We start from the raw sequence: 27,953 nt of genomic DNA on the forward strand, positions 1-27,953 counted from the left end.
AGTAGATAACTACTTGTTCTACTTACATAACAGATGTATTGTACTGTCCACGTTTTGATTTTACAGACCAGAACTCATAGGAGTGTGTAAAGGATTACATTTGATTTTAGTAAAGTTTATATGGTAAATACAGAGAATTCTGTTACTGGCATTTGAGATCGTGATTCCCTCTGACTGAAGCCAATCCTGATTTACTTTCCTCCCTTACTTTTTTTTTCTCCTAGAAACTGCACTGTCATAGTTAGCTTGTTTTGTAAACATTTCACTGAACTGCCCTCAGCCAATCAGTGAGGAGCAGGAATGTGGGAGGGTTGATGACAAACTTCTTTCTCGTTGGCAATGGCAAAAATAGAGGCAGGATGACTGAGATAAGATTTATTACAACAAAAACATTTCTAAATAGATTGGAGTGCTTGCAATGCAGGGTAAGGTTGCAGGCTGCATAATAAGCACAAAGCAGTGGGTAAATGGAAGTTGATTTTGTAGCCGACAATCCCTCTTTATTGGAAACTCAGATCCATAATGGACAATATCAAATATACAGTATAAACATGTCCATCCTGGTTAAATATAATATGTTAATTCAAAGAGTCTGACACGCATTTCACAATTACATAAAACTGCTGCCTCAGAGGGGAGAATCAAAATAAACAGTCCGTGATAATCATAATAAAAAAAAGGACATGACATCTAGAATAAAAAAACAGAAAAAATGGCACAAAATAATTCATCCAATCATTAGTATATTTTTAATGGGCCATGTTGATTCTAGTGTGACGTTACCCTGGAAATATCGTAGAGATATACTAAGTTGGGTCTAGGATGTTGTGCTATGCGAAGGACAGGAAGTGTTGGTGCAGTATATATCAGAATATTGCAAGATTTTCCTGCCTGTATGATTCCTTCCTTCATGACTTCTGGAGAATACATGAACATTAAATTATTCGACAACCAGTCCAAAACCAAATAATTTTTCCCCGCCCTTAGTATCTCCAGGCCATCTTCGCCTAGGTCAGAGATTTCCAATTCGCTGCACATAGGTGGCACCCACCCACCAGATTGCTTACTGTGGCACGCCATCTGTTCCTTGATCATTGGTGGTTCAGCAATATCACCTTGCAGACCTCAGATCCAAGACAATCAGCTGCTCCCTCACAGAAAATCCCCAGCACTTCTACCATGATATGTCAAGGATATTCAGTTTTATCATTTGCATGTGGTGATCTTCTGAGGATTGTATGTAGGTGGGAAGCATGAAGTCATATTAAGCTGGCACTTGTTTTGTTTGTTTGTTTTTTGTTTCTTGTTGTTGGGGGGAACAGGGACAAGATAGGTTTTGAATTTGTTTTGTGGAAGCACCTTTTTTGTGAAGATTAGTGTTATCAATTGGTATTTGTTTTACTTTTTATGGAGGAGAGGAGGAGGTAACATACTCAAATATAAACCAATCATTTTTTGGAAAATTGTGTTTTATTTTTGGATTGATTCATACATTGATGTTCCTACCTACATTATTGTACAGCATGTAGACTGTGTACTCAATGGGACAGCCCACCCCTCATCTTTCTCTTTTCTCTCCCCCCCCCCCCCCCCACACACACACTACTATGCAGTGGTTTGGTAATGAAGGGGTTGCCATAGCTACAGGGACATGACTAGGGGGGAGCAGCACCTGGGGGGACCAGAGTTGTGGGGGGTCCCAAACACTAACCTTCTCTCCATTTGGTACAGGGGTCTATCCTTCAGATCAGGCAAAGCCTGGAGCTTCAAAATATATCGATAATGCTTCCACAGGCGTAACCTGTATAGAGAGTATGGAGACAAAGGAGCAGTCTTAGTTAGGGATGGTTCAGACAGACGTCTTCCAGCATCCCGTTCTACAGCATCTCGTTCGGGGGCTTGTACAGCGACCAGCGGCGTCCCGTCGAGATCTGCATTTTTCTTCCCCGCAGGACATGACGATGCTGCAGTTAATCGACCCTGGAAGCCGCAGGCGGCTAAAACGACGGAGAAGATCAGAACATCGCATTCGCATAAACGACGGTAAACGGCCGATATAACAGCTCCCATTCACTTGAATGGGAGCGTTGTATCAGACTCCCGTGGTGATCGCCGCCAAGGGTTCATGTAAACCGGCCCATAACCTGCTGAGTGAGGACCAGACCAGACCAGACCAGAGGAATCCATTTCGCCCCATAAAGGATCATTAGAACCAGCCTGGGTCGGAGTGATGTGCACTAACTGGGCTGCTACATAATAATTAGAAAAACTATGGAGTGCAGGGCCACCTACCATCCAGGAAGTTGCATTTGCTTGAGAGAAATCCATGGTGTTTATAGGACCATATAAATGTAATTGATTCTTGTAATTGCCACAAAAAGCTGACCTATGGACCATAATCGGGAGTACTCTAAATAAAGTATTTTGGGTAGGAGAGGCATTAAACGTCAAGCTTTTTAATCACTGATCTGACTTGGGCAGTTAATTAGCAGGATTATTGTTAGGAGTGGGCGGAGGGATTATATGGGAAACGCAGTGTTTTCCCGGCAGGGGACACATCCTCACAAGTTTGCTTCAGGCAGAAAAAATCTAGAACTTGCCCTGGTGGTAAGTATTGTTAAAGTGAATGTCAAATGCATTACCATGTCCTGAAAGTTTTATTGTCAGTGACAATACATATTAACACTTTGATGTTACTGATCACACAAACCTGTTACAAACGTCAGTCAAACTGGCCGTGTAATGCAAAAATACAGAATTAGAGTTCAGATTCAGTGACGGATGCATGTGAAAAGAGACTGCAGTTACAGAGATGTATGTTGTTGAAGCAAAATATATTTTTAAATGTCCCTTTCTCCCACAACTCCTGTGACTAAACTCTTGTCTTTTTCATCATGTGATCAGTTTCTTTTGCCCAAGTTTGTGACAGGTGTGCTATTGCTTAAGCTTTTATTGGGTTAAATGTGAGAGTCACCTGTGAGTGACATTAGACAAGTCAGTTCAACCCGCCGTGTCCTCCAGAGCAAGTTCGCAATGCAATGTTGTCTTCCTGGTAAAAGAATTTATAGAAAAAAAGGTACAATTGTTAGAAGGTTGCTTCATCACTCCATAAACCTGGACTTTGGAAAGTTCATCCCAGCAGTTTAATATTTACTAAAAATCTGGCCACTTGCTGTCATTCGGCCTGTTTTAGGCATTTGTGTTGCAGCGCCTCGTTATTTCAACACCACAAGTTATTTAAGCACAGAGGCCTATTTCAGAAGATTAAATGGGCTTCTCCTGAAGAAAACATTTCTGCCTCAGTGAACCATTGCAAATTCTAAACTTGGTAAGATGAGTTTGGAGGTTACTATTTTCATCAGATGTTTCTTGTTTATTAGCATTGTCTTCCTTGAAGCTGAACCAGTTTTTGCATCTTGAGGGATATTTACAAGCAGTGGTGTAGCAATAGGGGATACATAGGTTGCAACCACACTGGGGCCCTTGGGCCAGAGGGGCCCTGAGACAACCTCACTCTACTGCAGTTTTAGCTCTTAATTGGTCCTGTGCTGGTAATGATCACTTCTATGCATGCTTTGAATAGTAGTTATTATTAACAAACTGTTTTACAACCCCTTCTTGCACCTCTGACACTGTGGTTGCTCTTGTCAGGTTTTGGTGCGCCGTATCAATTGTTATGTATAGCGTGCTCGGGAGGGGGCAATAAAAAACTTGCACTGGGGCCCAGAGATTCTTAGCTATGCCACTGTTTACAAGGAACCCAAAGACATAGATATTCAAAAACTGTCCATGGCCCATGCCCCGACTGATGTTGTAGAGTCAGACAAGGGTGTCAGTGCAATTCTGCTTTATAATAATTGAAATTAATTTAAAGCAAACCTGTAATTTCCCAAGGAAAAAAGTTAGATACAATTCCTCTTTGCAGCTGTGATTCCGTCCTCTGTACTGCACCTGCATGGACGAGCAGCTTTCAGCTTACTGCACAGGCACTGCTACACTAGCGCATGTGCATAGCCGGCCTTTGACTTGAGCGACCGCAGCGGTCGCTCAGGGTGCCGGCTTCAAAGGGGGCGCCTATAGCTGGTTACCTATACTGAGGGCACCTACTCCTGACTTTCTATCATGGGGGCACCTATGCTTGGCAAGCTATATTGAGGGCATGGCACCTACACATGAGATCGTATACTGGGGGCACCTATACCTGGCTACCTACCTATACTGAGTCTGAGGGTTTTTTTGGGGGGTGGCGCACAGCGGCTATAACTCGTGGTGCAAATTGTCAGTGCTATCATTCCAAATAATGGAGGAGGGCGGCTAACTGTCCCACTGATTGTTTTTATTAATATCCCTGAAAGTTTCTAGCCTTCATTTTTAAGAATATTCAGGATAATGCACTCTTTCCATCCATTCGTGGTTATTAATTGTATTTCTTCTATTACACATATGTGATGTCACGGAGATCTGAGCATTTGGCGTGATGTGTCATGACGTCGAAAAAGGTTGGGAACCACTTTCCTAGGATATATCTCAGGAGAAAAAGCGAATTGCATATGGGCCTGTGTGTGCGTGTGTGTACGCACACGCGGGAAGAGGATAAGGGGGGGGGTGGGGCACAAAAATCAGGTTTCGCTCAGGGTGCAGTGAAACCTAAGGCAGGCCCTGTGCATGTACAACATGGCCGCACTCATGCACGAGGGGCAACGCGGGCCATGAGAACATATCTGAGCTCTTGTTGGATATGCTTGGAGGAACCCTGTGCAGAAACAGTAGGCTCCTGGATGGATCAGGAAACTATTCAGAGGCTTCCCTCTGCTGAGGTAAGTAGCTAACATTTTCTTTTGGTGAAGCTACAGGTTCACTTTAAAGGGATACTGTAGGGGGGTCGGGGGAAAATGAGTTGAACTTACCCTGGGCTTCTAATGGTCCCCCGCAGACATCCTGTGCCCGCGCAGCCACTCACCGATGTTCCGGCCCCGCCTCTGAAGTCTGAAAACCACTGTGCCTGCGTTGCCCTGTCCTCGCTCCTGCTGATGTCACCAGGAGTGTACTGCACAGGCCCAGTATGGTCTGTGCCTGCGCAGTACGCTCCTGGTGACATCAACAGCAGCGAGGACAGGGCAACGCAGGCGCAGTGGTTTTCAGACTTTAAAGTCTGAAATTCCAGAGGTGAACTGGAGGCGTGGCCAGAGCATCGGTGAGTGACTGCGCGGGCACAGGATGTCTGCGGGGGACCATTAGAAGCCCCTGGTAAGTTCAACTCATTTTCCCCCGACCCCCCTACAGGTTCACTTTAAATAAATATGAAAGTTGAAGGGAGAAATAACTGTTGGTTAGTTTGGTGTTTGTTTATGTTAGTCAAGCAATTTCTGCATATTCAGAGGTTTTCTCCAAGTTATTGTTAGTAAAACTTGACTTCTCGTGTCCTCAGAGTACCTTTCCAGACTGCACATACTTGCTAAAGGACCAGCGCTTGCAGCTGCAGTGAGAGAGAGATAGGGCAGAAAAGAACACAACTTATTATTAACATTAGTGTAAAATGTAAGAGTTAAAAAGACTGCAAAGGTAATTGCGTAGGTCTCTGTAGCTGAAACGACCTGTAATTATGTCCAGTTTCTCTGTTGGGCCTTGACCTGTGGACTGTGCAACCCAAAGACAGTACAACTTAAATGGGTCTGATTCAATTCACTTTTTCTTCTTGGTGATATTTGTATATGTTACGGCCAGAACCCGAAGTCTGGCCACTTCGGGTTCTGGCCGGTCAGAATGCGAAGTGGCCGGCTCATGCGGCCAATGTGGGAAATGGGCTTCAATTTCGGACTTTGGCCGGCCAGGACGCGTTGTGACTTCACGTGGCCGGCCAAGTCCCGAAGCCCCGCTCACCGCCGCCAGAAAGCTTCGGCGCTCACCTCTCCTCCCCCGCTGCCTCTACATACTCAGTCAGACCTCTGATCAGGGCGACCATAGCAGGGAGGCAGAGACAGGCATAGCAAGGCTGCCAGCTCACCCGAGACCAGCAGGACCCGAACACTTCAATGCAGAAGTGACGTCATTGAACACTTCTGCATATGAAGTGTATGGGTCCGGACGGGTAGCGTGCGCGCTGCTCTGCCTTTCTCTGCCTCTCTGGTCGCCCTGATCGGAGGTCTGAATAGGAAAGCTCCCCCAGCCCAGCAGAGCACCCACAGCCATGCACAGCCCCCCCAGCAGAGCATTCACAGCCCCCCCCCCCCAGCAAAGTACCCACAGCCATGCACAGCCCCACCAGCAAAGCACCCACAGCCATGCACAGCCCCCCAGCAGAGCACCCACAGCCATGCAAAGCACCCAGCAAAGACCCCCCCCCCAGCCATGCACAGCACCCCAGTATAGCACCCACAGCCATACACAGTCCCCCAGCAGAGCACCCACAGCCAGGCACAGCCCCCCAGCAGAGCACCCACAGCCATGCACAGCCCCCAGCAGAGCACCCCCAGCCATGCACCCCCCCCCTTCATCTGTGACTAATCTCCACTGTAATTTGATCTCTCCCCTGTGTCACCTGACTGCCACAGCAGAGCAGCGAATTTAAAAGCACAGGATGGTAACAATATGCCTGCTCTTAAGAAAGCAGGAAGTAGACCCACTGCTGATTTATTGCAGGATTTGTATCAGCTGTAACTAAGAAATGCTTTTTCTTTAAAAAAAAGATTATGCTGTATCTTTCAGAGCAGAGAGGGAGTTCCGAGTGCCATTCTTGGTGACCGGACAGGACCCGCGATGTTCTGGGATTTCTGCGCTTTGGACTTTGGCCGACTGACTTTGGCCATTTCTAGAACTGGCCGGCCAATGTCAGAAATTCCCAGCATTTTGGACTTTGGCCGACGTCAAATCGGCCAGTTCTAGAAACGGCCGGCCAATTCTAGAATTGGCCAATTTCTGGTTTTGGCCGTAACATATACATTATTAATAAAGTGCTTTTTTAAAGCCACTAGTAAGTAAGAAAATACTCCAAATAATTTTGACACTACTTTTTCAACTACTTTTTGGTACTTTTCAATTGCAGAGTGCTAAAACGTTATTTTAAACAGAAGAGTAAAATATTTCTCCTAGGAGAAAGAAAAGAAAAAGTAAATTGACTAAGGGCCATAGGGCTGTATGCAATTCACCTTTTCTCCTTAGTTTTCTCCAAGTTGATATTTTCACACCTTTTCAATCAAATGCTTTTTATACCCCCAGCAAGAAAAAAAATACATGAAATAATTTTGATAGTACTTTTTCTACTACTTTTGGTATTTTTTCAATTGCAGAGGGCTGAAAATGTATTTTAAACAAGTTGAAAAATTATCTCCTAGTAGAAAAAGTGAATTGAGGGCAATAGAGTTTCATACTTGCCCTACACAACGTGGTCGCTGACGCTGACCAGTGGGGAACAACAATGAAGTAACCTGTTTTAAAACGTGTTATCATGTGTGTGTGCTTTGTATCCTGAAATAGGGGCCTGGCTACATTCCCAGACTATTGGACATGACTGCTTGCTACATACATCTAAGAACTCCCAATGCAACATCCCAAAGTTATTCTTTTCATTAATTGTGTCTATTAGATGATCTGTCCTAAACTCAAGTCAACTTTCTTTTTTTCTGCTGCCTCATCTCCTCATTATCTTCTGCTCTTGTTAAAGTCATCGTACCTTTTGCAATTACCGAGGCTTAAAAAGAGTTATTTTTCTCTTGCACTGACTGTAATTTGTGTAAAGAACATAGCTTGTGCTGTCAGCACATCAGTTCTTTGTACATCTCCGGCAGTTTCCTCTGGATAGTTCTATGGTAATTAACCCATGGAATGAAACAGCACTTTAATTAAAGCTGTCTCCTTGCAGTCATACAATCATTGGAGTCTGAGTGCACAGCTCCTAACACCATTAATTAAGCACAGACTATACTTGTGTAATCTATATGTAATTTATGCCGTCTGAGTTAACAAGAGCATCAATAGTTTCTATGGGGAAGAAAAAAGACTCAAGGAAAAGAGGAAATTTACTGACCTAGATCATAGGGGAACTTAACTACCTTTTATTTAGTGATTGCTGACTGGAGGTGACCATACAGCAAAACTAAAACAAGGCTAATGTGAGTTTCTATAAAGTCCACAGGCAGGCATATTTTTCTATTTACATAATAAAATATAAGATGCTGTCACATGCATCGTTAGATGTGGACAGTTACTTTAAAGCGGACCTGAATTCTTGCTTAGCACACAATGAAAAGTCTATATTCCACAAATAGTTGCTTAAAAAATTCACTGCCTGTGTTCTGTGATCAAGCTGTGTATAGACTGCAGGGGCTCTTCCAGGATCTCTTCCAAGGCTCTCTGCTCATATGTAAATACTGAGGCTTTACTCTTTCAGTGCCCCCTAGAAAGTGACTCCAAGTTAACTCTTTTGGGACCAGACAGTTCTAACCCCTCAAAGGGAATCTGAGACAGAGGGATAGAAAAAATGTATACATACCTGGGGCTTCCTCCAGCCCCCTCCGGCCTGATCGCTCCCACGCCGCCGTCCTCCGCCTTCTGGATCCTCGGTAACCGATTCCGTAAGTTCGGCCAGTTGTGGCCAGTTGGCACATGCACAGTGCAACTGCGTGTGCTCCCCATCACACCATGGGAGCGAGATGGGGGAGCGTGTGCAGCCGCACTATGTATGAGCCGACAGGCCGAACTTACGGGACCTTTTACCGAGGATCCAGAAGGCGGAGGACGGCAGCGTGATTGCAATCAGGTCAGAGGGGGCTGGAGGAAGCCCCAGGTATGTATACATTTTTACTATCCCCCCCCCCCCCGTGTAGGACCCCATAGAGCCACGTTAATCCATGCCTTGCACTGATGAGGATCAACCAATCCTAAACAAGTCTGTATGCAAGTTGGATTATTGTGGCTCTGTATTTTAAACAAACCGACACATCATTGCATTCCAGCAGATCTGGAGGTGTGTTTGGCTTAAGGGGCCAATACACTTACCGATCTTCCCGCCGATATACAGCCGATTCGATCACTGTGATCGAATCGGCTGTGAAATCGCTGCGCAAACGCTGAGCAAACGATCGATTTCCATCCGAAATAGATCGTTCCCGTTGATCCCCGTCGTTCCTGTCCGTGCAGAAGATTTCGCTCGATCACCAGCGGGTCGGGAGTGCGTCGATAGCGGCGTTCGAATGCCCGACGACCAACGCTAGCGGCAATACATTACCTGATCCGTCCGGCTCGAGTCCCCGCTGTCACCGCTGCTTCTTCTCCGTGCTGGGCTCCGAGTCCGGCAAGCTTCACTTCTTCCTGTCCCGGCAAGAAGTTTAAACAGTAGAGCGCCCTCTACTGTTTAAACTTCCCTGGACAGAAAGTACAGTGAAGCTGGAGCCCAGAGCTGGAGCCCAGAGCTGAAATCGATTCACAATCTGTTTGCAGTAAAGGCAGCCATACGATCCCTCTCTGATCAGATTCGATCCGAGAGGGATCTATCTGTTGGTCGATCTGATGGCAAATCGACCAGTGTATGGCCACCTTTACAGGGACAACAATGGATGATTTGCATATTTCAGCAGTGATGCACTGGGAGACATATCAGAACTCACCCCAACCTGAATTATTGCAAATACTTTCTGTTTTAAGAAGGCACCCTTTTGTTTTCTAATTGTACATAAGAAGGGTTCTAATATAAGCAGAACAATGTAAATATAAAATGTAAGGCGACTCAAGACAACCCTTTGTCACACCACTTCCTATGCGTTAACAGATAGAAACCCACTGATCCCAGCTTGTGGTTCTGTGTGTAATGACACAAGGCATTTCTTGAATTTTCCCACCAACTTCAGATAATCCAATGCACCATTTACAGATGACCAATCTACTCAGTCAAATGCCTTTTCTGCATCAGCATGAGTACCCCAAATAGCATAATGGTTCAGATGTATGGTCCCATAACTGTACTATTTTCTTGATCATTGTGCACAATAGCCCTGAATCATGAAAGACCAGTACACTGTACAGTATGTGTGCACACAGCATATACGTTGCTTGAATGTATGCAAGCAAGCATTACGGTAGCATGCATTGCACAATTAGCATGACTCATGTACACAATGCGGGCAATGCTAGTATAACATGCATTAAAGCGGATCCAAACCAAACATTTTTTTTAATTCAAAATATTTAGTTGCACCACTCTGACACATACAAAGATAAATAAACACTCCTTCAAGCCTATGATCATTTCAGTGCATGCTTTTCAGCCTTTTCTTTTCACAACTAGGGTTATACAAGTGGCAGCCATTAGCAATTCCTCCTTTGCTGGACACCACCTACTCCATTAGTTTGCCGGATTCTGTCCCGGCAATTTGAAAGGAAGGGGTTCCTCCAATAAATGTAAAATATTTTATATTTGTCATCATGCAGCTGAAAAAACGCTGCTATTTATCATTATAATTTAGAAAATAGATTTCATTTCTGAAATCTTGTATTTTTAATTTGGGTCCACTTTAATCTGTTTGCGTAGCATGTGTTAATACAAGCAACACATGCATTTTGTACATAACATCAAAAGCAATAGATGACCAGCACTGGAAGACTGTAAGTTCTTTTTTATTGGAACCATGCCGCGGTGTAACACTGCCCTATCCCATCTGGTAGCGGACACACTGCCTTCGGCAGCATGGAGAGCTATATGTATGAGCTATAATTACATCTGATGGCTGTTTCGGATCTTGGCTTACCTCTGCTCACTAGCTGAAGTGAATAAAAAAGAACTTCCAAGTCTTCCAGTGCTGGTCATCTATTGCTTTTGAGTTTGAGGATCCTGTCTCTGTCAGACAGACCGGACCCTGCACGGATTGAGAGCTGTGCTCTCACACATTTATTTCAAAATTGTGTACATAACATGAATTGCGATATTTGTGCAACATGTCATGTTATGCTGCAGTGAAAAAGACCGGTAAAATGTATGGGTGCACATAACAAACACATGACTGTTACCACTTTTGTGAATCAGCACCAAAGTAACGAATGCTTAACTCTTTGGGATCCGAAGCTTTTCCACTCATTAAGGTACTCCTTAACAATCCTTAAAGGGATTCTTAAGCTGATTAAAAAAAAAATCTACTCACCGCCAGGCCTGTCGGCGAATCGAAAGTAGCTGGCGGCGGAGAACAGGGGGTTGTTAGAAGCCCCAGGATGGCTGCAGGGGGTTGTTAGAAGCCCCAGGTGAGTAAAAATGATTTTTTTTTAAATAGGCTTAAGTGTCAATTAAGTACATACATGCAGCTTAATGCACGACCAACCACACAACTTGTTTGCACAACCATTACGTACACATGCGCTGAGCAACTAAACAATGAACTCATTCATATACTGTGCGTGCACCATGCCCTGCATTCAAATGACTTGTACACACGTGGCCAGCCTGCCCGATAGTTGGTCAGTCGATCAGTCAGTTGGATCCGGCAAACCGCCTGTTATCAGTTGGTCGTCTAGTCGTTTATTGCCCATATACACGCCCAACTTATCCAACAGACAAGTTGGAACGATAGTTGGCCAGATTGAACGAGTGTATGAGCCTTTACTGCTGCCAAATCTTCTCTTCCAATCCCTACTAATCTAATCCTTCTAACTTTTCTACCAGCATTTTCTTTAGCTTCAAATATTTGATATAATGCAAGATAGCTTTATATTTAAATTTTTCTTTTTGTCTTCTTGGTGATTTCATGTTTAGTAACAGTTTTATATAATATTTTCCAAACCCTTCTGCTGTGTCTTTTGTTTTATGTATATACAGTATTTCATTAGGCTGCTATTATCTTTAATAGATGTAATATGATTTAATCCTTTAGGATTGATTATTGCCCTGGCTACAGCTGTGTATACAAGCTCAGTCAATGTCATCCAGTGAGTATTTGGAGCAGATCCTTCGGCCTGTGCAGACACGTTGCTCGCTTTGCAAATGAGCGATATATTCTGCTCTATGCGGGGGGCGGAGCAGCGCGAGAGGGACGTCGCGCAGAGGGTGGGGTAAGTGAACAATGTAATCTCCTGTCGCTTGGCCAAAGTGATCCACCAAGCCAATCACTAGCCGAGCGGTCATGAAGCATCAAGAGCTGCCATACATAAGCTGGATTCTAGGCAGAGGCGGTTGCTATGGCGTACGTACAGGTCCTCGCCCCACCTTATTTCCAAATTCATAGAATTACCTTCTATATTTTTTTTTATGTCCCATCTCACTCCATATAGTGTTATACTGCAGGTTCTTTTCTTACCCTCTCTATCTCCATGGAAAGGAACCTTAGAAAGCGATGCCATGTAACTTCCTGCGCTTACATGACTTGCCAATTACATAAGAGAAGCATAAGCTGAAGCAGCCTCATCCATCTGTCTTTTATCAGTTGCTGTTCTTCAGATAGAGATGTGAACATCAAAGCCAAAGTGCAGTAAAGTGGCCAATTAACTGGCTTTCAGACAGAAGGCAGAATTACATAGTACAATTAACCAGCATGTACACCCCTGCCAGAACCAAATGTCCATGGTAGCACTGGTTGAAATTGCCCACATTTGTTTCACAAAGCATTTTATAAACATTGCAAAAAACAGAAGGGGTGAGAGAGAGTGTTGGAAATCCTTTAGGACTCTATAAGCAGGGCCGGCGCTACCATTAAGGCAAAGGAGGCAGCTGCCCCAGGGCCCCAGAGCTTGTAGGGGCCCCCAGTGGCTACAAGAGGAATTTTTTTTTTTCAAATCGGCCTTATAGTTTTCGAGAAAATCAATTTGAAAGTTTAGAAGGAAAAAAGTATAGTTTTAAATGCGGTAAATGTCACTTTTAGTAGCAAACCTAACGGTAGTGTAATTTTACATGCATCAAACGAAAGCGCAATAAATTTCCTGATGGGGTTTCCAGGGGGTCTATACGCAGCCGCAGCGCTTTAGCCAGCGATCGCTATACAGCCGCAATATGGCTGTATGAAGATCCCTGGCATTTTTTCCTATTTTCCCAATTTTTTTTTTTTTTTAAATTTATGTGGGGTCCAATCCTCCTGAAACTTTTTAACCCCTTGTCCCCCATGCAGGCTGGGATAGCCAGAATGTGGAGCTCTGACCGATTGGGACTTCACACCCTGACTATACCAGCTGCAAAAAAGGTCCCCTAATGCTGATTTTTGTTCCGGGGTATATGTTGGGGGGGCCCCAGGTTTATTTTGCCCTGGGGCCCCATTGTTGCTTAACCTCCCTGGCGGTTTGTTAAAATCCGCCAGGGGGCAGCAAATACCTTTTTTTTTTTTTCTTTTCATGTAGCGAGACAATGTCTCGCTACATGATAGCCGCTGCTGAGCGGCATCCCCCCAGCCCCTCCAATCGCCTTCGGCGAACGGAGATCAAGAGATCCCGTTCAAAGAACGGGATCTCTTGGAGGGCTTCCCCCGTCGCAATGGCGACGGGGCGGGATGACGTCACCGACGTCATCGACGTCAAAGGGGAATCCGATCCACCCCACAGCCCTGCCTGGCACTGATTGGCCAGGCAGCGCACGGGGTCTGGGGGGGGCGGCTGTGACGACGGGTATAGCGGCGGATCGGCGGGTAGCGGCGGTGATCGGAGGTTACACGCTGCTAGCAAAGTGCTAGCTGCGTGTAACAAAAAAAAATTATGCAAATCGGCCCAGCGGGGCCTGAGCGGTGCCTCCTGGTGGCATAGCCCGAGCTCAGCTCGGGCTTACCGCCAGGGAGGTTAAACTGGCCCTGTCTATAAGTGCCCCTTCACACCCATATCATCACTGAACGAATGCTATTATTTTTTATTATTGTTATTTTTTTATCTATATAGTACCAACATCTTCTGTAGTGCTGTACATACTACAAAATAAATAGTGGGGAGCATAGATACATAAGATGTTCAAAACTCTGCACAATCAGGACATCCAGCAAAGTAGAAGCAGTAGAGTGGTGTACCGCATTAGCCATCAGTAAAAGCAAGACGTTTTGAATGGTATCATCTTGATTCAAAACTTCTTGCTTTGACATCCAGCAATAAAAAGTACATACATTATTCAGATTGGAGACAGCCCCAATACTGGTACATAAAAAGCACTCAAAACTCACTTCTTCAAGGAGGCCTACATCAACTCAACACTGCCCTAACGCTCTCTGCCGAGAACTTCCTGCTGAACCCCCCTCCTTTCGTGTCACCAACCCCTCCCTCTAGATTGTAAGCCTTTGGCAGGGCCCTCTCCCCTTGTGTATCATACTTGACTGTGTGCACTTTACCCAGAATTATGGAACTTGTATTTTTACCACTACCACTCCAGTGTATGATCTGGCATTGTATTCCTATCTGCATTGTGTTGTGTATCTTGTTGCTTATTACCTGTATTGTTGTATCTATTGTCTATTACCTGTATCGTGCTGTCACCCCTGTTATCATTGTCTGTAATCTTATGTATTGTACAGCGCTGCGTAATATGTTGGCGCTATATAAATCCAATAAATAATAATAATAATACATGTGATAAATTACATTAGTGCATTAATAATAAACACTAGGAGGAGGCCCCTGCCCTTTGCAAGCTTACAGTCTATACAGTGGTGTAGCTAATGAGCTATGGGCCCCGGTGCAAGTTTTACATTGTGGCCCACCCAAGCACTCTATACATAACAACAACGCACCAAAATCTGCCAAGGGCAACCACAGTGTCAGAGGTGCAAGAAGGGAATGGGGGACAGTTTGGTAATGATTACTACTGTTCAAAGCATCTATAAAAGTGATTATTACCAGCACAGGACCAATAGAGAGCTAATACTGTGGTTGAGGGAGGGCCCTCTTGAGGCCCCTCTGGCCCAAGGGCCCCAGATGTTGCCGCAACCCCTGCACCCCCTATTGCTACGCCCCTGAGTCTATAGGGTAGTGAGTTGAGACACGGGGGAATTGTCACCTTCCGTGCTGAGTACCTGTATAATAGGACCCCACAGTGATACAGCTTGCTGCTGTTATTGCCAGAAAGGTCTCAGCAGGTGACTCTCTTGATTGCCTTCTGGGCAGAATGAAGTGACTAATCAACACCTATTTATAAGTATTGATATGACTAATTATATACTCAGACCATGCCCAGCAGCTTCAGATACTGGCCGCCCTCCATCCAGCAACTATTTATAATCTAAGGCTGCCCTTCAAAGGTATTCAAATATCTGATTGGCCAGTTCTGATTTACACAAAGGCACTGTCATAGACAAGCATGTCTGGAAAAAGTGAGCTCCCATCATGCAACTGGAACGTCTCCTGTTCTGTTCTTAATAAATTGGGCTGTCATGATGCAACGGAAGCAGTAGCAGAGACACTAAATACTTGAGGGTCTTCGGTTACTGTATTATTATAACAAGACAATGATTTAAATTGTTAATTCTTAGGCTCCCTGCACACTGCATGCGATTTTGATTCCGATTCCGATTTTTAATCGTTACTGCATGCTGCGTTTTTGATCCGTTTTTCTGTTGATTGCATTCATGGAAAATCGGAATCGGAAACGGAATCGGAAAACGGATTTGCAGTGTGCATGGAGCCTTATAGTGATTTTAGTTAAAGGGAAGCCTAAGTGACATGTGACAGGATGAGATAGACATGTGTATGTATAGTGCCAAGCACACAAATAATGCTGCATTGCTTGTCTTCTTTCACTGCCTGAAAGAGTGAATATTCAGAGCTATGCAGTCCTTCACTGATAAGGTCTTACAGCCATAAAACATTTTCATGGCAGGAAACTGGACTTTTGAGAGCCGGGGATAGATAAAAAAAAAACACTCTGAGACACAGGACAGACTGTTTCATTGAGCTGAGACAAAACAATAAATCAACTTTTTAGTTTTTAAACACAACATACAATAAAACTGCCGGAAAAGTCATTTTTAAGAGTAGGAGGATAGATACAATTGTTTATCTCAACAGTTTATTTTCACTTATGCTGCACACAATGCAATTTTCTGTCATATTTGCTGTCAGTTTAATTATTTCTAACATGTCTGATCTGATTTGATTTCCGATAGATTTTTTGAACGATTTTTCATAGAAGTGAATGGAAATATCGATTGAAAAATGAATCAGAATTCAGATAGAACATGTTTGAAATAATCGATTTGACGGTAAATCCGTCAGAAAATTGCATTGTGTCTACCTAGCATTAAAGAGAACCCCAGGCGGTTTGTGGGGGGGGGGGGGGGGAGGGAGATGGGACACAGTGGCATGTTCTCTGCCTCATGACATGACTCTGTGTCCCCCCACCGCCGCTCTCTGCCCCCCCCCCCTCCGCCGCGCTATGTCCCCCCTGCGCCGCGCTATGGCCCGCCTGAAATTAGCAACATTATTTGTCGCTATCTCGGAGGTAAACATGGGGGAGGGAGATTCCCTGCTCAAAACGCCTACTAGGGGCATTCCTGCAGGCTTTTCAGAGCTACCACCAGGCAACTCTCTCTCCCTGGCCGCACCCCCTGCCACTCCCCCGCCTCCCTGCACGCTGTGAATGAGAGACACAATCTCTCCTTCCAGCGTCATGACCCAGAGGACACGAAAGGGAATGTGGGCCAGTGCGGCATACAGGAGCAGCGGAGAGCGGCGTTTCACTTTAACTACACAAAGAAACCAAGATACAACTACAAAGATAATGGTAATTTTTTTAAATTGATTTGGAGTTACATGAGACCATAAAAAAAACAACAACATTTATTATTCTTAATATTAAAGATCCACATATAATAGGTTTTAATTGCAAGAAATGGCCAAAACAATAATGATACACCAAACAGAAAAATATAAATCAAAGCAAGCTGGTGCAGTCTGGTTGGCAGTTCAGGGCAAGCAGATGAACAGTATAATTAACATTTGAATTACACGTGAAGAAAAACAGGAAGTATTTGTAGTATTTCAGGTTATTTCAGGTTGTGGCAACGTGAATTAAAACACAATTAATATTTCTTAAGACAAGCACACGATGCTAATGGCTTGCAGGCATGAAATAATAATCTCAAAGATTCCATGGAATAACAAGTTAAGCATAATGCACTGAGGCACGTGGAAAACAATGCAGCAAGATCCTGGGTGTGATATGGAAACATAACCATTAAAACATAAACATGCCATAGCGTTAGAGTGGTCATGTAGGGCTGTTCTGGATGGACTGAAGCATTGCCTTGTGGGTTGTGTAGAGCCTACAGAGCCATGCACCCCAGTGCAAAGTTTCAGACACAACACATAACAAAGTATGTATAAATGCAGTCTTTGTGCAGTCCAGTAATTGATAGACATAGTGGACACTGGCATCTTTGCCGTCAATGCACCCGACTCGCTCTTTATCCTCCGCCTGTATTTTGGTGCACTAATTATTGCAAGTTTAGACAGTACCTAGGCTACTGCTACAGCACGCTTTACTCTGACTTCAGAAAAGTCCTTTACTATGGACCCTGTTAATATTTCCAACATGTCTCTCAGTGTCTTCTCTAAGGTGGGGTTATTGTATGCAGAATATGCATGGATGGTTATTTTATGAAAGAAGTGAAAAGGTGCACACCCAAATCTGCCATTTGCACTAAATATACTAAACAAGATAATAGCCACAGCAAATGAGCAGGTGAAGCTTCTGTGTACGTATATTTTACCGTGTAGGGGTGAAGTTATGACATTTTTGTTAGGGAATGTGTTTCTGAAAGACCGGTACAAGGTTATTCAATTTTTTTCTTGCTATAAAATATTTTTGTTAGTAACCTTTTGTACTTCCCTCCTAAGGTTTATGCCTCTGCCCCATGTAGGCTGGTATTCCACAGGGAATTTGGAGCCAAAACTTCTGGAGAAGAGTGAGTCAGAGGGAACTGGTTGGACATTCTTCTGAGGCAAGTGCATTGTCCTGGTACATAGATGCCTCTTCCGCCTCCACCTTGGGACTTACCGTGTCAACACCATCTTGTACCAGCCAGAGGAACGCGACCCAGAAGAACTCAGGCAGGTTGTATGGCTTACCTGCTAGGCTACGGAGTTTGCAAGTCATCCTCCTCCCATCTGGAGCTCTAAGGACATGTTGATTTGACCCTACGAAGTTCTGAGCTGTTGCTCAGCCAGAGGACAGAAGCTTTTCCAGATCATGGCCATCTTGTAAGCAATCAGCCTTTGGGTAAAATATTTTTTTTTTCTAATAAAATCCAAAATGTAACATCATGTCTCCTCCCCATCCTCCAATGCTTGTTAAGAACCTGCAAGCATTGGCAACAGCACAGCAGTGGCTGGGGACTACCTCTTGGGTCACTCATGTGCATGCCCATAAAGCCTGTTCTGCTCAGTAAATCCACAATCACTATTTTTGCAACCATTTATTTTTGTATTGAAAATCATCCACCTTGAGTCCCTCTGCGAACATGGCGGTCATGTGTTGGCCACAGTCACACCCCAGCAACTCACAGGGTATCTTCCCAGCACAACATTCCAAGAATGATCTGCTGCTGAATAGTTAGTTGTTTATAGAGATTAACTCTTACCTCTCAGGAACACTGTGTTATAAAGCATCTTTTTAATCCAAAAAAGAGATAATATTTTGAAAACCATTAGCAGCTGCAGTCAAGTGCAAAGCACAACAGATCGTGCAGAACTGACCCATTAGTATTGTTTCATCATTGTAGTGCACAGTGCATCGAGTCAGGGAAAAAGAGCGTCGTGTGGCCAAAGACTATAGACCGAAAGCTATAGCGGCACTCAGTGAGTAATGTAGGCGCCGGCATAAGACGTAGCCCAAATTGCGATAAAAACAGCAAAATTCATCCGCCACCAATAGCTGGAAGCCAAATTGCATCTTACCCCCACTGTATGGTGTCTTGGAGGGGAAATAGTAATTAACGCTGGCTGGAAATTTGTGAGCTATTTTTCGACTTAACCCTGCACCCAAATTTCCCGGTGCCCTTTTTGCAGGTACACCAGTGCATTGCTGCTTGCATTTTTACCCTGCAGCAGATGCTTTTCCATTCCACCCAAACGAATAGCGCCACCTGTGCTGCAGTGGACAAGCTTTGCAATGCACAAGGACAATAATTACATTGTTGTCATGCCTCTTACTGATGATTCATATTTTACAGCCTATTTGAACCAACTGCACTGTGCCTTTATAGCTGCTATGGTATTTTACACGCTCTATCTATGTTTACTTTGTACAGAACCTTAAACATCAGTGCAACAAAACTTTATCATGCCATAAAACCAGTAAAAGTGAGAGCCCAGCAAGGCTGTCTGCAGATGCACTCCTTGGATCTCCCTGCTTATTTCTATTATAAAAAGAGCTCTTACAGTATTTAGCTACATCTATAAAAGCAATACTTGGAAAAGGGCAATGTGTACATATGGCAATGTTATCTAATAGATTATCAGTGCAAGTAGATAATGTGTTCTGTGAAAAAAGGAAAGGCTGTGTCCTTGCGTGTGTTTATACAGAATGCCTGTGTGTGTATTTATTAGCTAATATATATCTGTCTAAAAAAATATACGCCTGGTCTTTATGGGGGTTAACCCTGCAGTCCTCAAGTGGTTAAATAAATCATATAGGAGACACACACACACACAGTGATATTTGAGAAGTGAAATTAAGTTTATTGGATTTACAGAAAGTGCACAATAATTGTTTAAATAAAATTAGGCAGATGCATACATTCGGGCACTGTTGTCATTTTATTGATTCCAAAACCTTTACAACTAATTATTGGAACTCAAATTGGCTTAGTAAGCTCAGTGACCCCTGACCTACATACACAGGTGAATCCAATTATGAGAAAGATTATTTAAGGGGGTCAATTGTAACTTTCCCTCTTCTTTTAATTTTCTCTGAAGAGTAGCAACATTGGGTTCTCAAAACAACTCTCAAATGACCTGAAGACAAAGATTGTTCACCATCATGGTTTAGGGGAAGGATACAGAAAGCTGTCTCAGAGATTTTAGCTGTCTGTTTCCACAATTAGGAACATATTGAGGAAATGGAGGACCACAGGCTCAATTCAAGGCTGGCAGACCAAGAAAAAACTTGGATAGACAGAAGCGACGGATGGTGAGAACAGTCAGTCAACTCACAGACCAGCACCAAAGTCCTACAACATCATTTTGCTGCAGATGGAGTCACTGTGCATCCTTCAACCATTCAGCGCACTTTACACAAGGATTACACAAGGGTAATGCAGAGGAAGCCTTTTCTCCACCCACAGCACAAACAGAGCCGCTTGAGGAATGCTAAAGCACATTTGGACAAGCCAGCTTCATTTTGGAATAAGGTGCTGTGGACTGATGAAACTAAAATGGAGTTTCTTTGGGCCGTTATACATGGAGGAAAAACAACACAGCGTTCCAAGAAAAACACCTGCTACCAACAGTAAAATATGGTGGTGGTTCCATCATGCCGTGGGTCTGTGTGGCCAGTGCAGGGACTGGGAATCTTGTCAAAGTTGAGGGACGCATGTATTCCACTCAGTATCAGCAGATTCTGGAGACCAATGTCCACGAATCAGTGACAAAGCTGAAGCTGCGCTGCAGCTGGATCTTTCAACAAGGTAACCACCCTAAACACTGCTCAAAATCCACTAAGGCATTCATGCAGAGGAACAAGTATAACGTTCTGGAATAGCCATCTCAATCCCCAGACCTGAATATAATTTAAAATCTGTGTGAGTTACAGAGAGCTGTCCATGCTCAGAAGCCATCAAATCTGAATGAACTACAGATGTTTTGTAAAGAGGAATGGTCCAAAATACCTTCAACCAGAATCCAGACTCTCATTGGAACCTACAGGAAGCGTTTAGAGGCTGTCATTTCTGCAAAAGGAGGATCTACTAAATATTGATTTCATTTCTTGTTTGTGGTGCCCAAATTTATGCACCTGCCTAATTTTGTTTACTAACAAGTCTCGGAAGTCTCTTAAAAATCCTCGTTTTATTAAAATATCCTGTTTAACATATTAGCCCTACCTAAACCGCTGCATCCCCACCGCTGTAATCTCACTAAATCCCCCCAAACTCCTGGTGGGGCAATGTGGGCAGCGCTTCCGTGAGAGGCAGAGCTATGAGCCACAGCTCTGCCTCTCAGCGCGTCTGTCAGCCCGGATTGCCGCCTCTCCCCCGCCCCTCTCAGTCTTTCTTCACTGAGAGGGGTGGGGGAGAGGCGGAGATCCGCCGCTGATAGACGGGCATGGAGGCAGAGCTGCGGCTCATAGCTCTGCCTCCAACAGCAGCAAAATCCACGACCAAGAAAGTAGTGGATTTTGCGGGGGAGAGGGAGGGGGAGTTAGGGGGGATTTAGATAGATTACAGCCGCGGGGATGCAGCGGTTTAGACTTCCTCCCTTACTCTCCTCTGCCTGATTTGCCCGCCCTTCACTATAGAAAGTGCATTGTCTCAGCATGAGAAATATTGGCCAATCAGAGAAGAAAAGAGATGTGAGTGGGGAAAACAAGAGGGAAAGAGGCTTCAGCCAATCAGGCTGCATTAGTTTAGTCTGAGGGGAAGTAGAGAAGCAAAAAAAAAGGACAACCCAGCATGCCCTACTTCCTTTTTGTGTACCAAATTTTGTGTGTACCAAATGAGAGTCAGGTGAACTGGGAAATGATTATTTATCAACAAGAAAACTTTTTTTTTTGTTTTATTTTAACTTTTGGATTGCCTGGTTAGCATCCTTATTACTTGTTTACCAGATAGAAATGAATGATTGATTTTTGATTTTATTACACTTTATCCACACAATTATTTACACTTTAAGAAAGGAAGCGGAAGTGAGGAGGAATGTGTAGTAGAAGACTGCCGGGGCGGTTATTCATGTGGGCCATGCAGGCCGGACCTCCCATGACGCAGCGTTTTCCTGGAGGTGGTGGCGGGGACCGGGGTGCCTGGCAGAAGTAGGGAGGGGGGCCGTCATCATTCCTTCCTCCCTCTCCATGGGCCTCTCTCCTGTCTATATGAATCTTATGCTGGATACACACGGTTCGTTCCCGCACTCGATTCCCGTCAATGCGCCGCTCGATTCCCGTCGATTCGTTTATTTCCGACATGTCCGATTCGCGTGTCGATGGATCGTTAGGTCGATTTGCCATACTTTACATGGCAATCGACCTAAAAATCATCGAAACGCGCTCGGAAATGTTCGGGAATAATCGATTTGTCGGGAATCGAGCGGCGCATTCGATGCGGGAACGAACCGTGTGTATTCAGCATTAGGCCCCGCCTAGGAAAACTCATGGAGAAGTATTTGATCAGCTGATTTTTAAGGTTCTGATTTTCTGTTAGCACCAGATGACGACCAGCAAATCCAAATCAGAACCTTACAAATCTATCAGCTGATCAAACTGATCACATGCTTCTCCATGAGTTCTCCTAGGCAGAGCCATCCCTGATGTTAAATAATTTTACCCTTACAATATTCCACACTGTAGGTCGCATAATCTGTTGCCATAACAAGCTGTGAAAGCTGTGTCCCTGTGATGTGACATAGCTCCTCCTTATGCGATGCCAGCTGTTGCAGTCATGTGATCAGTCTGCACCATGCATGACTTGTGCTCAGGAGTCACTGGTCAGTCAGGCTAACCAGAGTTGAAAAAATTATGAATTTGTTACTGATCTCACATTTATGGAAAAGAAATACAATCAGTCATACTATAAATAAAATCAATGTTTTATTTTCCTGCTACATGAATGTGTCACATGTTAGTTACCTACATTTTAAATCATTCTCTCCATTCTCTCTCTCTTCTTCGGTTCTGAAATATTTAGTCTAAAGGCTTCTCCTGAGGACCGAAGTCACACCTACAGCTGTTATGTGGCGGCTATCGTACACCATGCAACAGTCTAGTGCAATAAAAAGAACAAGTATAAAAATGTGTATGAAAAGGAACTATAGATGAGTGTCCGCAATGGGAATCCTCCGGAGCTCCACAATCTGGGAATTAGCCATACCGCTTCCATCTTGGCTGCCATGGCAGGACTCTGTGTCACTGATGTTCATCCCAGACCCTGGCAACAACAAACAGGAAATCACAGGGAGAAACAAATGTCACCTGCTACACATTATTATTATCACACAAATTCAAGCATAGTGTTTATATGCAATTTAATATTTTAAACTGATTATGCCTTAAAGTTTTTTGTCTTTTTTTAGACCATTTACTGTCCCTATGACGTAAAAATAAGTCTCAGCACTCTCCTTCCTACAAAATCTTAGATAACACAGTTTATTTATCTCTGACCTGATTACATCACTACTGAGTTGTAAAATAATGACAGCAAACCCCTCTCCTCCTCCCAGGGAATTCAATGGCAGAGTTAAGGTGCGTACGCACGCACTACCGCCGGCGACGACGGGTCCGCCGACCCCTCCCAATGGGCGGACGTTCAGCCGACAGTAGCACATGTGCATGCGCTGTCGGCGGACTTATAAGGCTGTTTATGAACGATCCGCTGACCAGCGAGAGGGTCCGGCGGACTCGTCGTCGCCGGCGGTAGTGCGTGTGTACGCACCTTTAATTAGTAAACAAGTGTAAAATACACATTCCAGGAGCAGACAGTAATAGATTGTATACATTACTTGTTACATCTAGTACCTTATCAAAACAAATGAACTGTTTAAACAGGAGGGATAGACAAAGAAAATTAGTGGGTTTAACCACTTGAGGACCCACCCTTTACCCCCCCTTAAGGACCAGCGCTGTTGTAGCTGATCTGTGCTGGGTGGGCTCTGCAGCCCCCAGCACAGATCAGCGTGCAGGCAGAGCGACCAGATCGCCCCCCTTTTTTCCCCACTAGGGGGATGATGTGCTGGGGGGGTCTGATCGCTCCTGCCTGCCGGGTGTTGCGGGGGGGGGGGCACCTCAAAGCCCCCCTCCGCGGCAAAATCCTCCCCCTCCCTCTCCTACCTGGCCCCCCCTGGTAAGCCGGGCTGCACAGGACGCTATCCGTCCTGTGCAGCCAGTGACAGGCTGTCTCCTGTCACATGGCGGCGATCCCCGGCCGCTGATTGGCCGGGGATCGCCGATCTGCCTTACGGCGCTGCTGCGCAGCAGCGCCGTACAATGTAAACAAAGCGGATTATTTCCGCTTGTGTTTACATTTAGCCTGCGAGCCGCCATCGGCGGCCCGCAGGCTATTCACGGAGCCCCCCGCCGTGATTTGACAGGAAGCAGCCGCTCGCGCGAGCGGCTGCTTCCTGATTAATCAGCCTGCAGCTGGCGACGCAGTACTGCGCCGCTGGTCCTGCAGCTGCCACTTTGCCGACGCACGGTATAAGCGTGCGGTCGGCAAGTGGTTAATGTACAATAGAATTGTTTACATTAAAGCTATAATGTAGGAAAGTGGATCAATTGTGTATTTTTTCACTTTTTTCCTTTTAAAATGCATATAAAATAAGGTTATTACAAATAACACATATCAGCCACAAAAAAAGCCTTATTTGTCCTGAAAAAACAACAACAATATATAGATAATTTAGTTGTGATAGTTATTGATAAAGTTATTGCCAAAGTAATCACAGCTGAGCTGAACTGTGAAAATTACCAGGGTAGTTAAGTGATTAAAGTTGTATTTAATATGTGTTATCATTTTAGTATTAGACTTAAAAATTCAAATTAAACTAAAAACGAAAATCACTATCCATTAACTATAAAGAGGAACAGTAGCAACATATAACAGAATGCAGTAAATTATTCAGGGTACTCACGTTTACTGTAATTTTCCTGGGTTCAGCATCAGAAACATTTCCTATAGCTACAGATATAATATTGCTGTATATTGAATGTAGGCCCGACCTCCAACTGAGGCTTAAAGTGAATGTGTACCACTTTAAAAATAAAAAAGTCAGATACTCACCTAGGGAGAGGGAAGGCTCGGCCCTAATGAGCCTTCCCTCTCCTCTCCCGGTGCCCAGTCCCGTGCAGGATCCCCCGTAGCAGTATTCGACCAGTTCGGTCAAATACTGCCACTTCCGCCTCCGAAGGGAGGTTTCGGAAGCTTTCGGGAGCACTCGGGCTCTATGAAGCACTCGCGCGTGTGTAGTATGGAGCGGCCCGTCTTTGTAAGCCCGAGTGCTTCCGAAGATCTCCGAAGTCCCTGTGGCGGCAGACGCGAACGGGGGAGCCAGCGCAGCACCGAGGGCACCGGGAGAGGTAAGGGAAGGCTCATTAGGACCGAGCCTTCCCTCTCCTTAGGTGAGTATATGACTTTTTTATTTTTAAAGTGGTACCCATTGGCTTTAAAGCCTTAAAGGACTCATGATGTGAAAAAGGTTAGCAATTGTTACTTACCTGGGGCTTCCCACTGGCGACCCGTGAAGTTCGGTGACCAGTCGGTGGGTAGGCTAGTAGCGCCCCCACGTCATTGGGCGCAGGCGCAGTACGCGCAAGTGCAGAAAAGCCACTGAGCTTCATGGGCAGCCAACGGGACAGCGAGCAGCACCGGAGCTGCAGCGAGGGAGAGAGACATCTAGGAGCTGGAGGAAGCCCCAGGTAAGTAACAATTGCTAAACTTTTTCGCCTTGTGAGTCCTTTAAGCCTGCTATACTGGCTCATCGCTGACCAATTTTACCACCTCCATGTAGTACAAGGGTTAACAGATATTAAATACTATGAACAGATGCAGGAAAATTTCAATACTACATGGAGGTGATGAAATTGGTCAGTGATCGGCCAATTATAATTGAAGGTGTGAACCAGACTTTAGCCTCGTGCTGCATTTCCCCCCACAGAGCATTCTGGAAGACCAGAGATCCTTACTACTGGCTTATGAACTGTAAGTAAACGAACACTCAGTACAGATCACCTGCCAGTACTACAGATGTTGTGTCCTGTGATAAATGTCAGAATGTAAATCAGGGAGAGGAAAGATTTTACAATGGCCAAACACTGAATAAATTATTTATAAATGAATATTGTAAAAAAATAAGCAATTTTAGTATGTTATTTTGACTACAGTTCATCTTTAAACAGCACATTGTAGATCATCTGATATTCTTGCTCTCTGGAACTCTGCAATGATTGCACAACCCCGCTATGCACTAACCACACTTGTGATCTTTAGCAACAGCTGTGCGGTGAGGATTCAGGCAGAAACACACATGAATACTGCAGAGCACTTATCTCAGCACAATGGGGAGATTGATCATTTTCTCCCCATGTTAGTCTGTGCGGTAAGTAAAGTGCGGCTTATCCCATTGCTGTGTACAGGAAATGAGAGGGGACATAATTCTGCTGGTTGGACTCACACTGGTGACTATTTTACATAAAAGCAAAATAATCACAAAATGAAGCAAAGGCTTTACTGCAGCAGCTCCAAACTTCTGGGATTTTCTTTGGAAGTAAAGAATACTCAGCTGCAAGTATCTCTCAGAAAAAGCTGGCTAAAGCCACACTACTTGAACTTGTATTTGGTTATAAATTGCATTAATGATGAAGGAAGTATTATAATATTAGTCATGCAAACAGAATGATAATGTAATGCAGAGTTTGAGTGCTCCCCTCTGCTCTATGGCATGATGTAAGCCTGGTGTACGAGGCCAGCAGCTACACTTGTGGAATAAGAAGCTTATTCTACCATGAGTCACTGGGTTCTGTATTGCATGTGGTATCGCAAGGCGGAAAGGTAAACATGATGGTATAAAGTCACAAGCCAGAGAGCAAATAACGCCATAATCTGTCATTAACAACCGTTAAAAACGGATGTGTTTGTGAAATAAACATTACATATGAAATCAATGATGTAATAATGCTACATAATAGATGTCCACCTCTGTCCTACAGCATGGCCACACCAATATGCCACAGGAGCTGGATGGTGACGTTTGGGATGCGTGACGCAGGCAACTGTTTATGGAATGTACAAACCGTGGTCCCTATACATAGACAGATCGACGTGGGAACGTACCATTCAGGTTGGCTGAACCTACAAAAGGTGTAGCTATAAACTGAAGTTGAAAATAAAATCATAATGGCATTCCATTGAAAAACGACTTGCATTGTATATTGATGATAAATAGATTTTTGTACTAAAATGAAGTCACCATTTAAAAAGAAACCGTAAAAAAAGAATTAAACGTCATCCCAATCAGTAGCGGATACCCCCTTTCCCATGAGAATTCTTTTCAGATCATCAGGGGGGCTCTGTATGGCTGATTTTGTGGTGAAACCCCTCCACACAGTGTGATGTCAGCACCTACGTACTGACATCACACTGAGGGAGCCTTGATGCATTGTGGGGAATAACGGCTGTTTCCAACTGCCAAAAAAGCAAGCAGCATCTCCTTCCAGTGACATCACCTGCGCCAGCAGTAAATATGTCACCATATGATAAATGACTAAATGTAACTCAGGGAGAGAAAACATTTTACATTGGGCAAATACTGACTAAACAATTTATACATAATTATTGTAAAAATTAAGCACTTTTTTTTATCACATTATTTTCACTGGAGTTCCTTTTTTAAAGGGTGCCTGAACTGATACTAAACCTATAAAACTACACATACTAGTAATGTAATATGGGGTCCTTATACTCACCTGTTTTCCGGTTTGGATACGACACCTCCATTGTGCCACTCTGCCCCCCTGTACAATGAAGAAACGGCAATAGTTATTTCCACCCTGCGCTCTCAGTAATCTCATTCTTCCACTGGGAGTGTTGTGGGCTTGAATGCTTGAGAAGTGCCAGTCATGCACAGGGAGTGGGAATGAACAGAGCATGTTCTGCACTCTGTAACTGGCTCCAGTCAGAGTCACGAATGGAGGTCAAAGCACTGCAACAGAGGAGACCCCATCCAAACGGGTGGGCAGGAAAAGACCCAATACTACGCATGCTGGCGTGAGTGGTTCTATATTTTCTGTCAGTTCAGGTGCCCTTGCAGCTTTTAAGGGTTACAAATATATTCCCAGAAAAGCTATGGTGGCAGCACTTTTTCATTGAATCAATGAT

The 27,953-nt window shown here is 44.3% G+C and overlaps 1 protein-coding gene and 1 long non-coding RNA gene across 5 annotated transcripts in view; one reads left to right on the top strand and one right to left on the bottom strand.

Moving 5' to 3' along the window:
- Window positions 1-3,198: 3,198 nt before the first annotated feature.
- On the top strand, window positions 3,199-27,298 carry LOC137527290 (uncharacterized). Of its 4 annotated transcripts, XR_011023167.1 has the most exons (4): window positions 3,199-3,328; window positions 11,853-12,030; window positions 17,776-18,138; window positions 22,773-23,138. It is a non-coding gene; the product is annotated as an uncharacterized lncRNA (long non-coding RNA). The 4 variants fall into 4 exon arrangements; XR_011023169.1 differs by lacking the exons at window positions 11,853-12,030; window positions 22,773-23,138 and adding an exon at window positions 26,786-27,298; XR_011023168.1 differs by lacking the exon at window positions 11,853-12,030 and having other exon boundaries at window positions 17,776-18,157.
- Window positions 22,657-27,953, bottom strand: part of ADGRV1 (adhesion G protein-coupled receptor V1) — a 629,361-nt gene continuing 624,064 nt past the window's right edge. The window contains exon 91 of the mRNA XM_068247792.1: window positions 22,657-23,012. Coding sequence (XP_068103893.1) covers window positions 22,894-23,012 — 119 coding nt within the window. The 3' untranslated portion in view covers window positions 22,657-22,893. The remainder of the gene's footprint in view (window positions 23,013-27,953) is intronic.

This window comes from Hyperolius riggenbachi, chromosome 1, assembly GCF_040937935.1.
Source record: "Hyperolius riggenbachi isolate aHypRig1 chromosome 1, aHypRig1.pri, whole genome shotgun sequence".
In the NCBI taxonomy this organism is placed as follows: Eukaryota; Metazoa; Chordata; class Amphibia; order Anura; family Hyperoliidae; genus Hyperolius; species Hyperolius riggenbachi.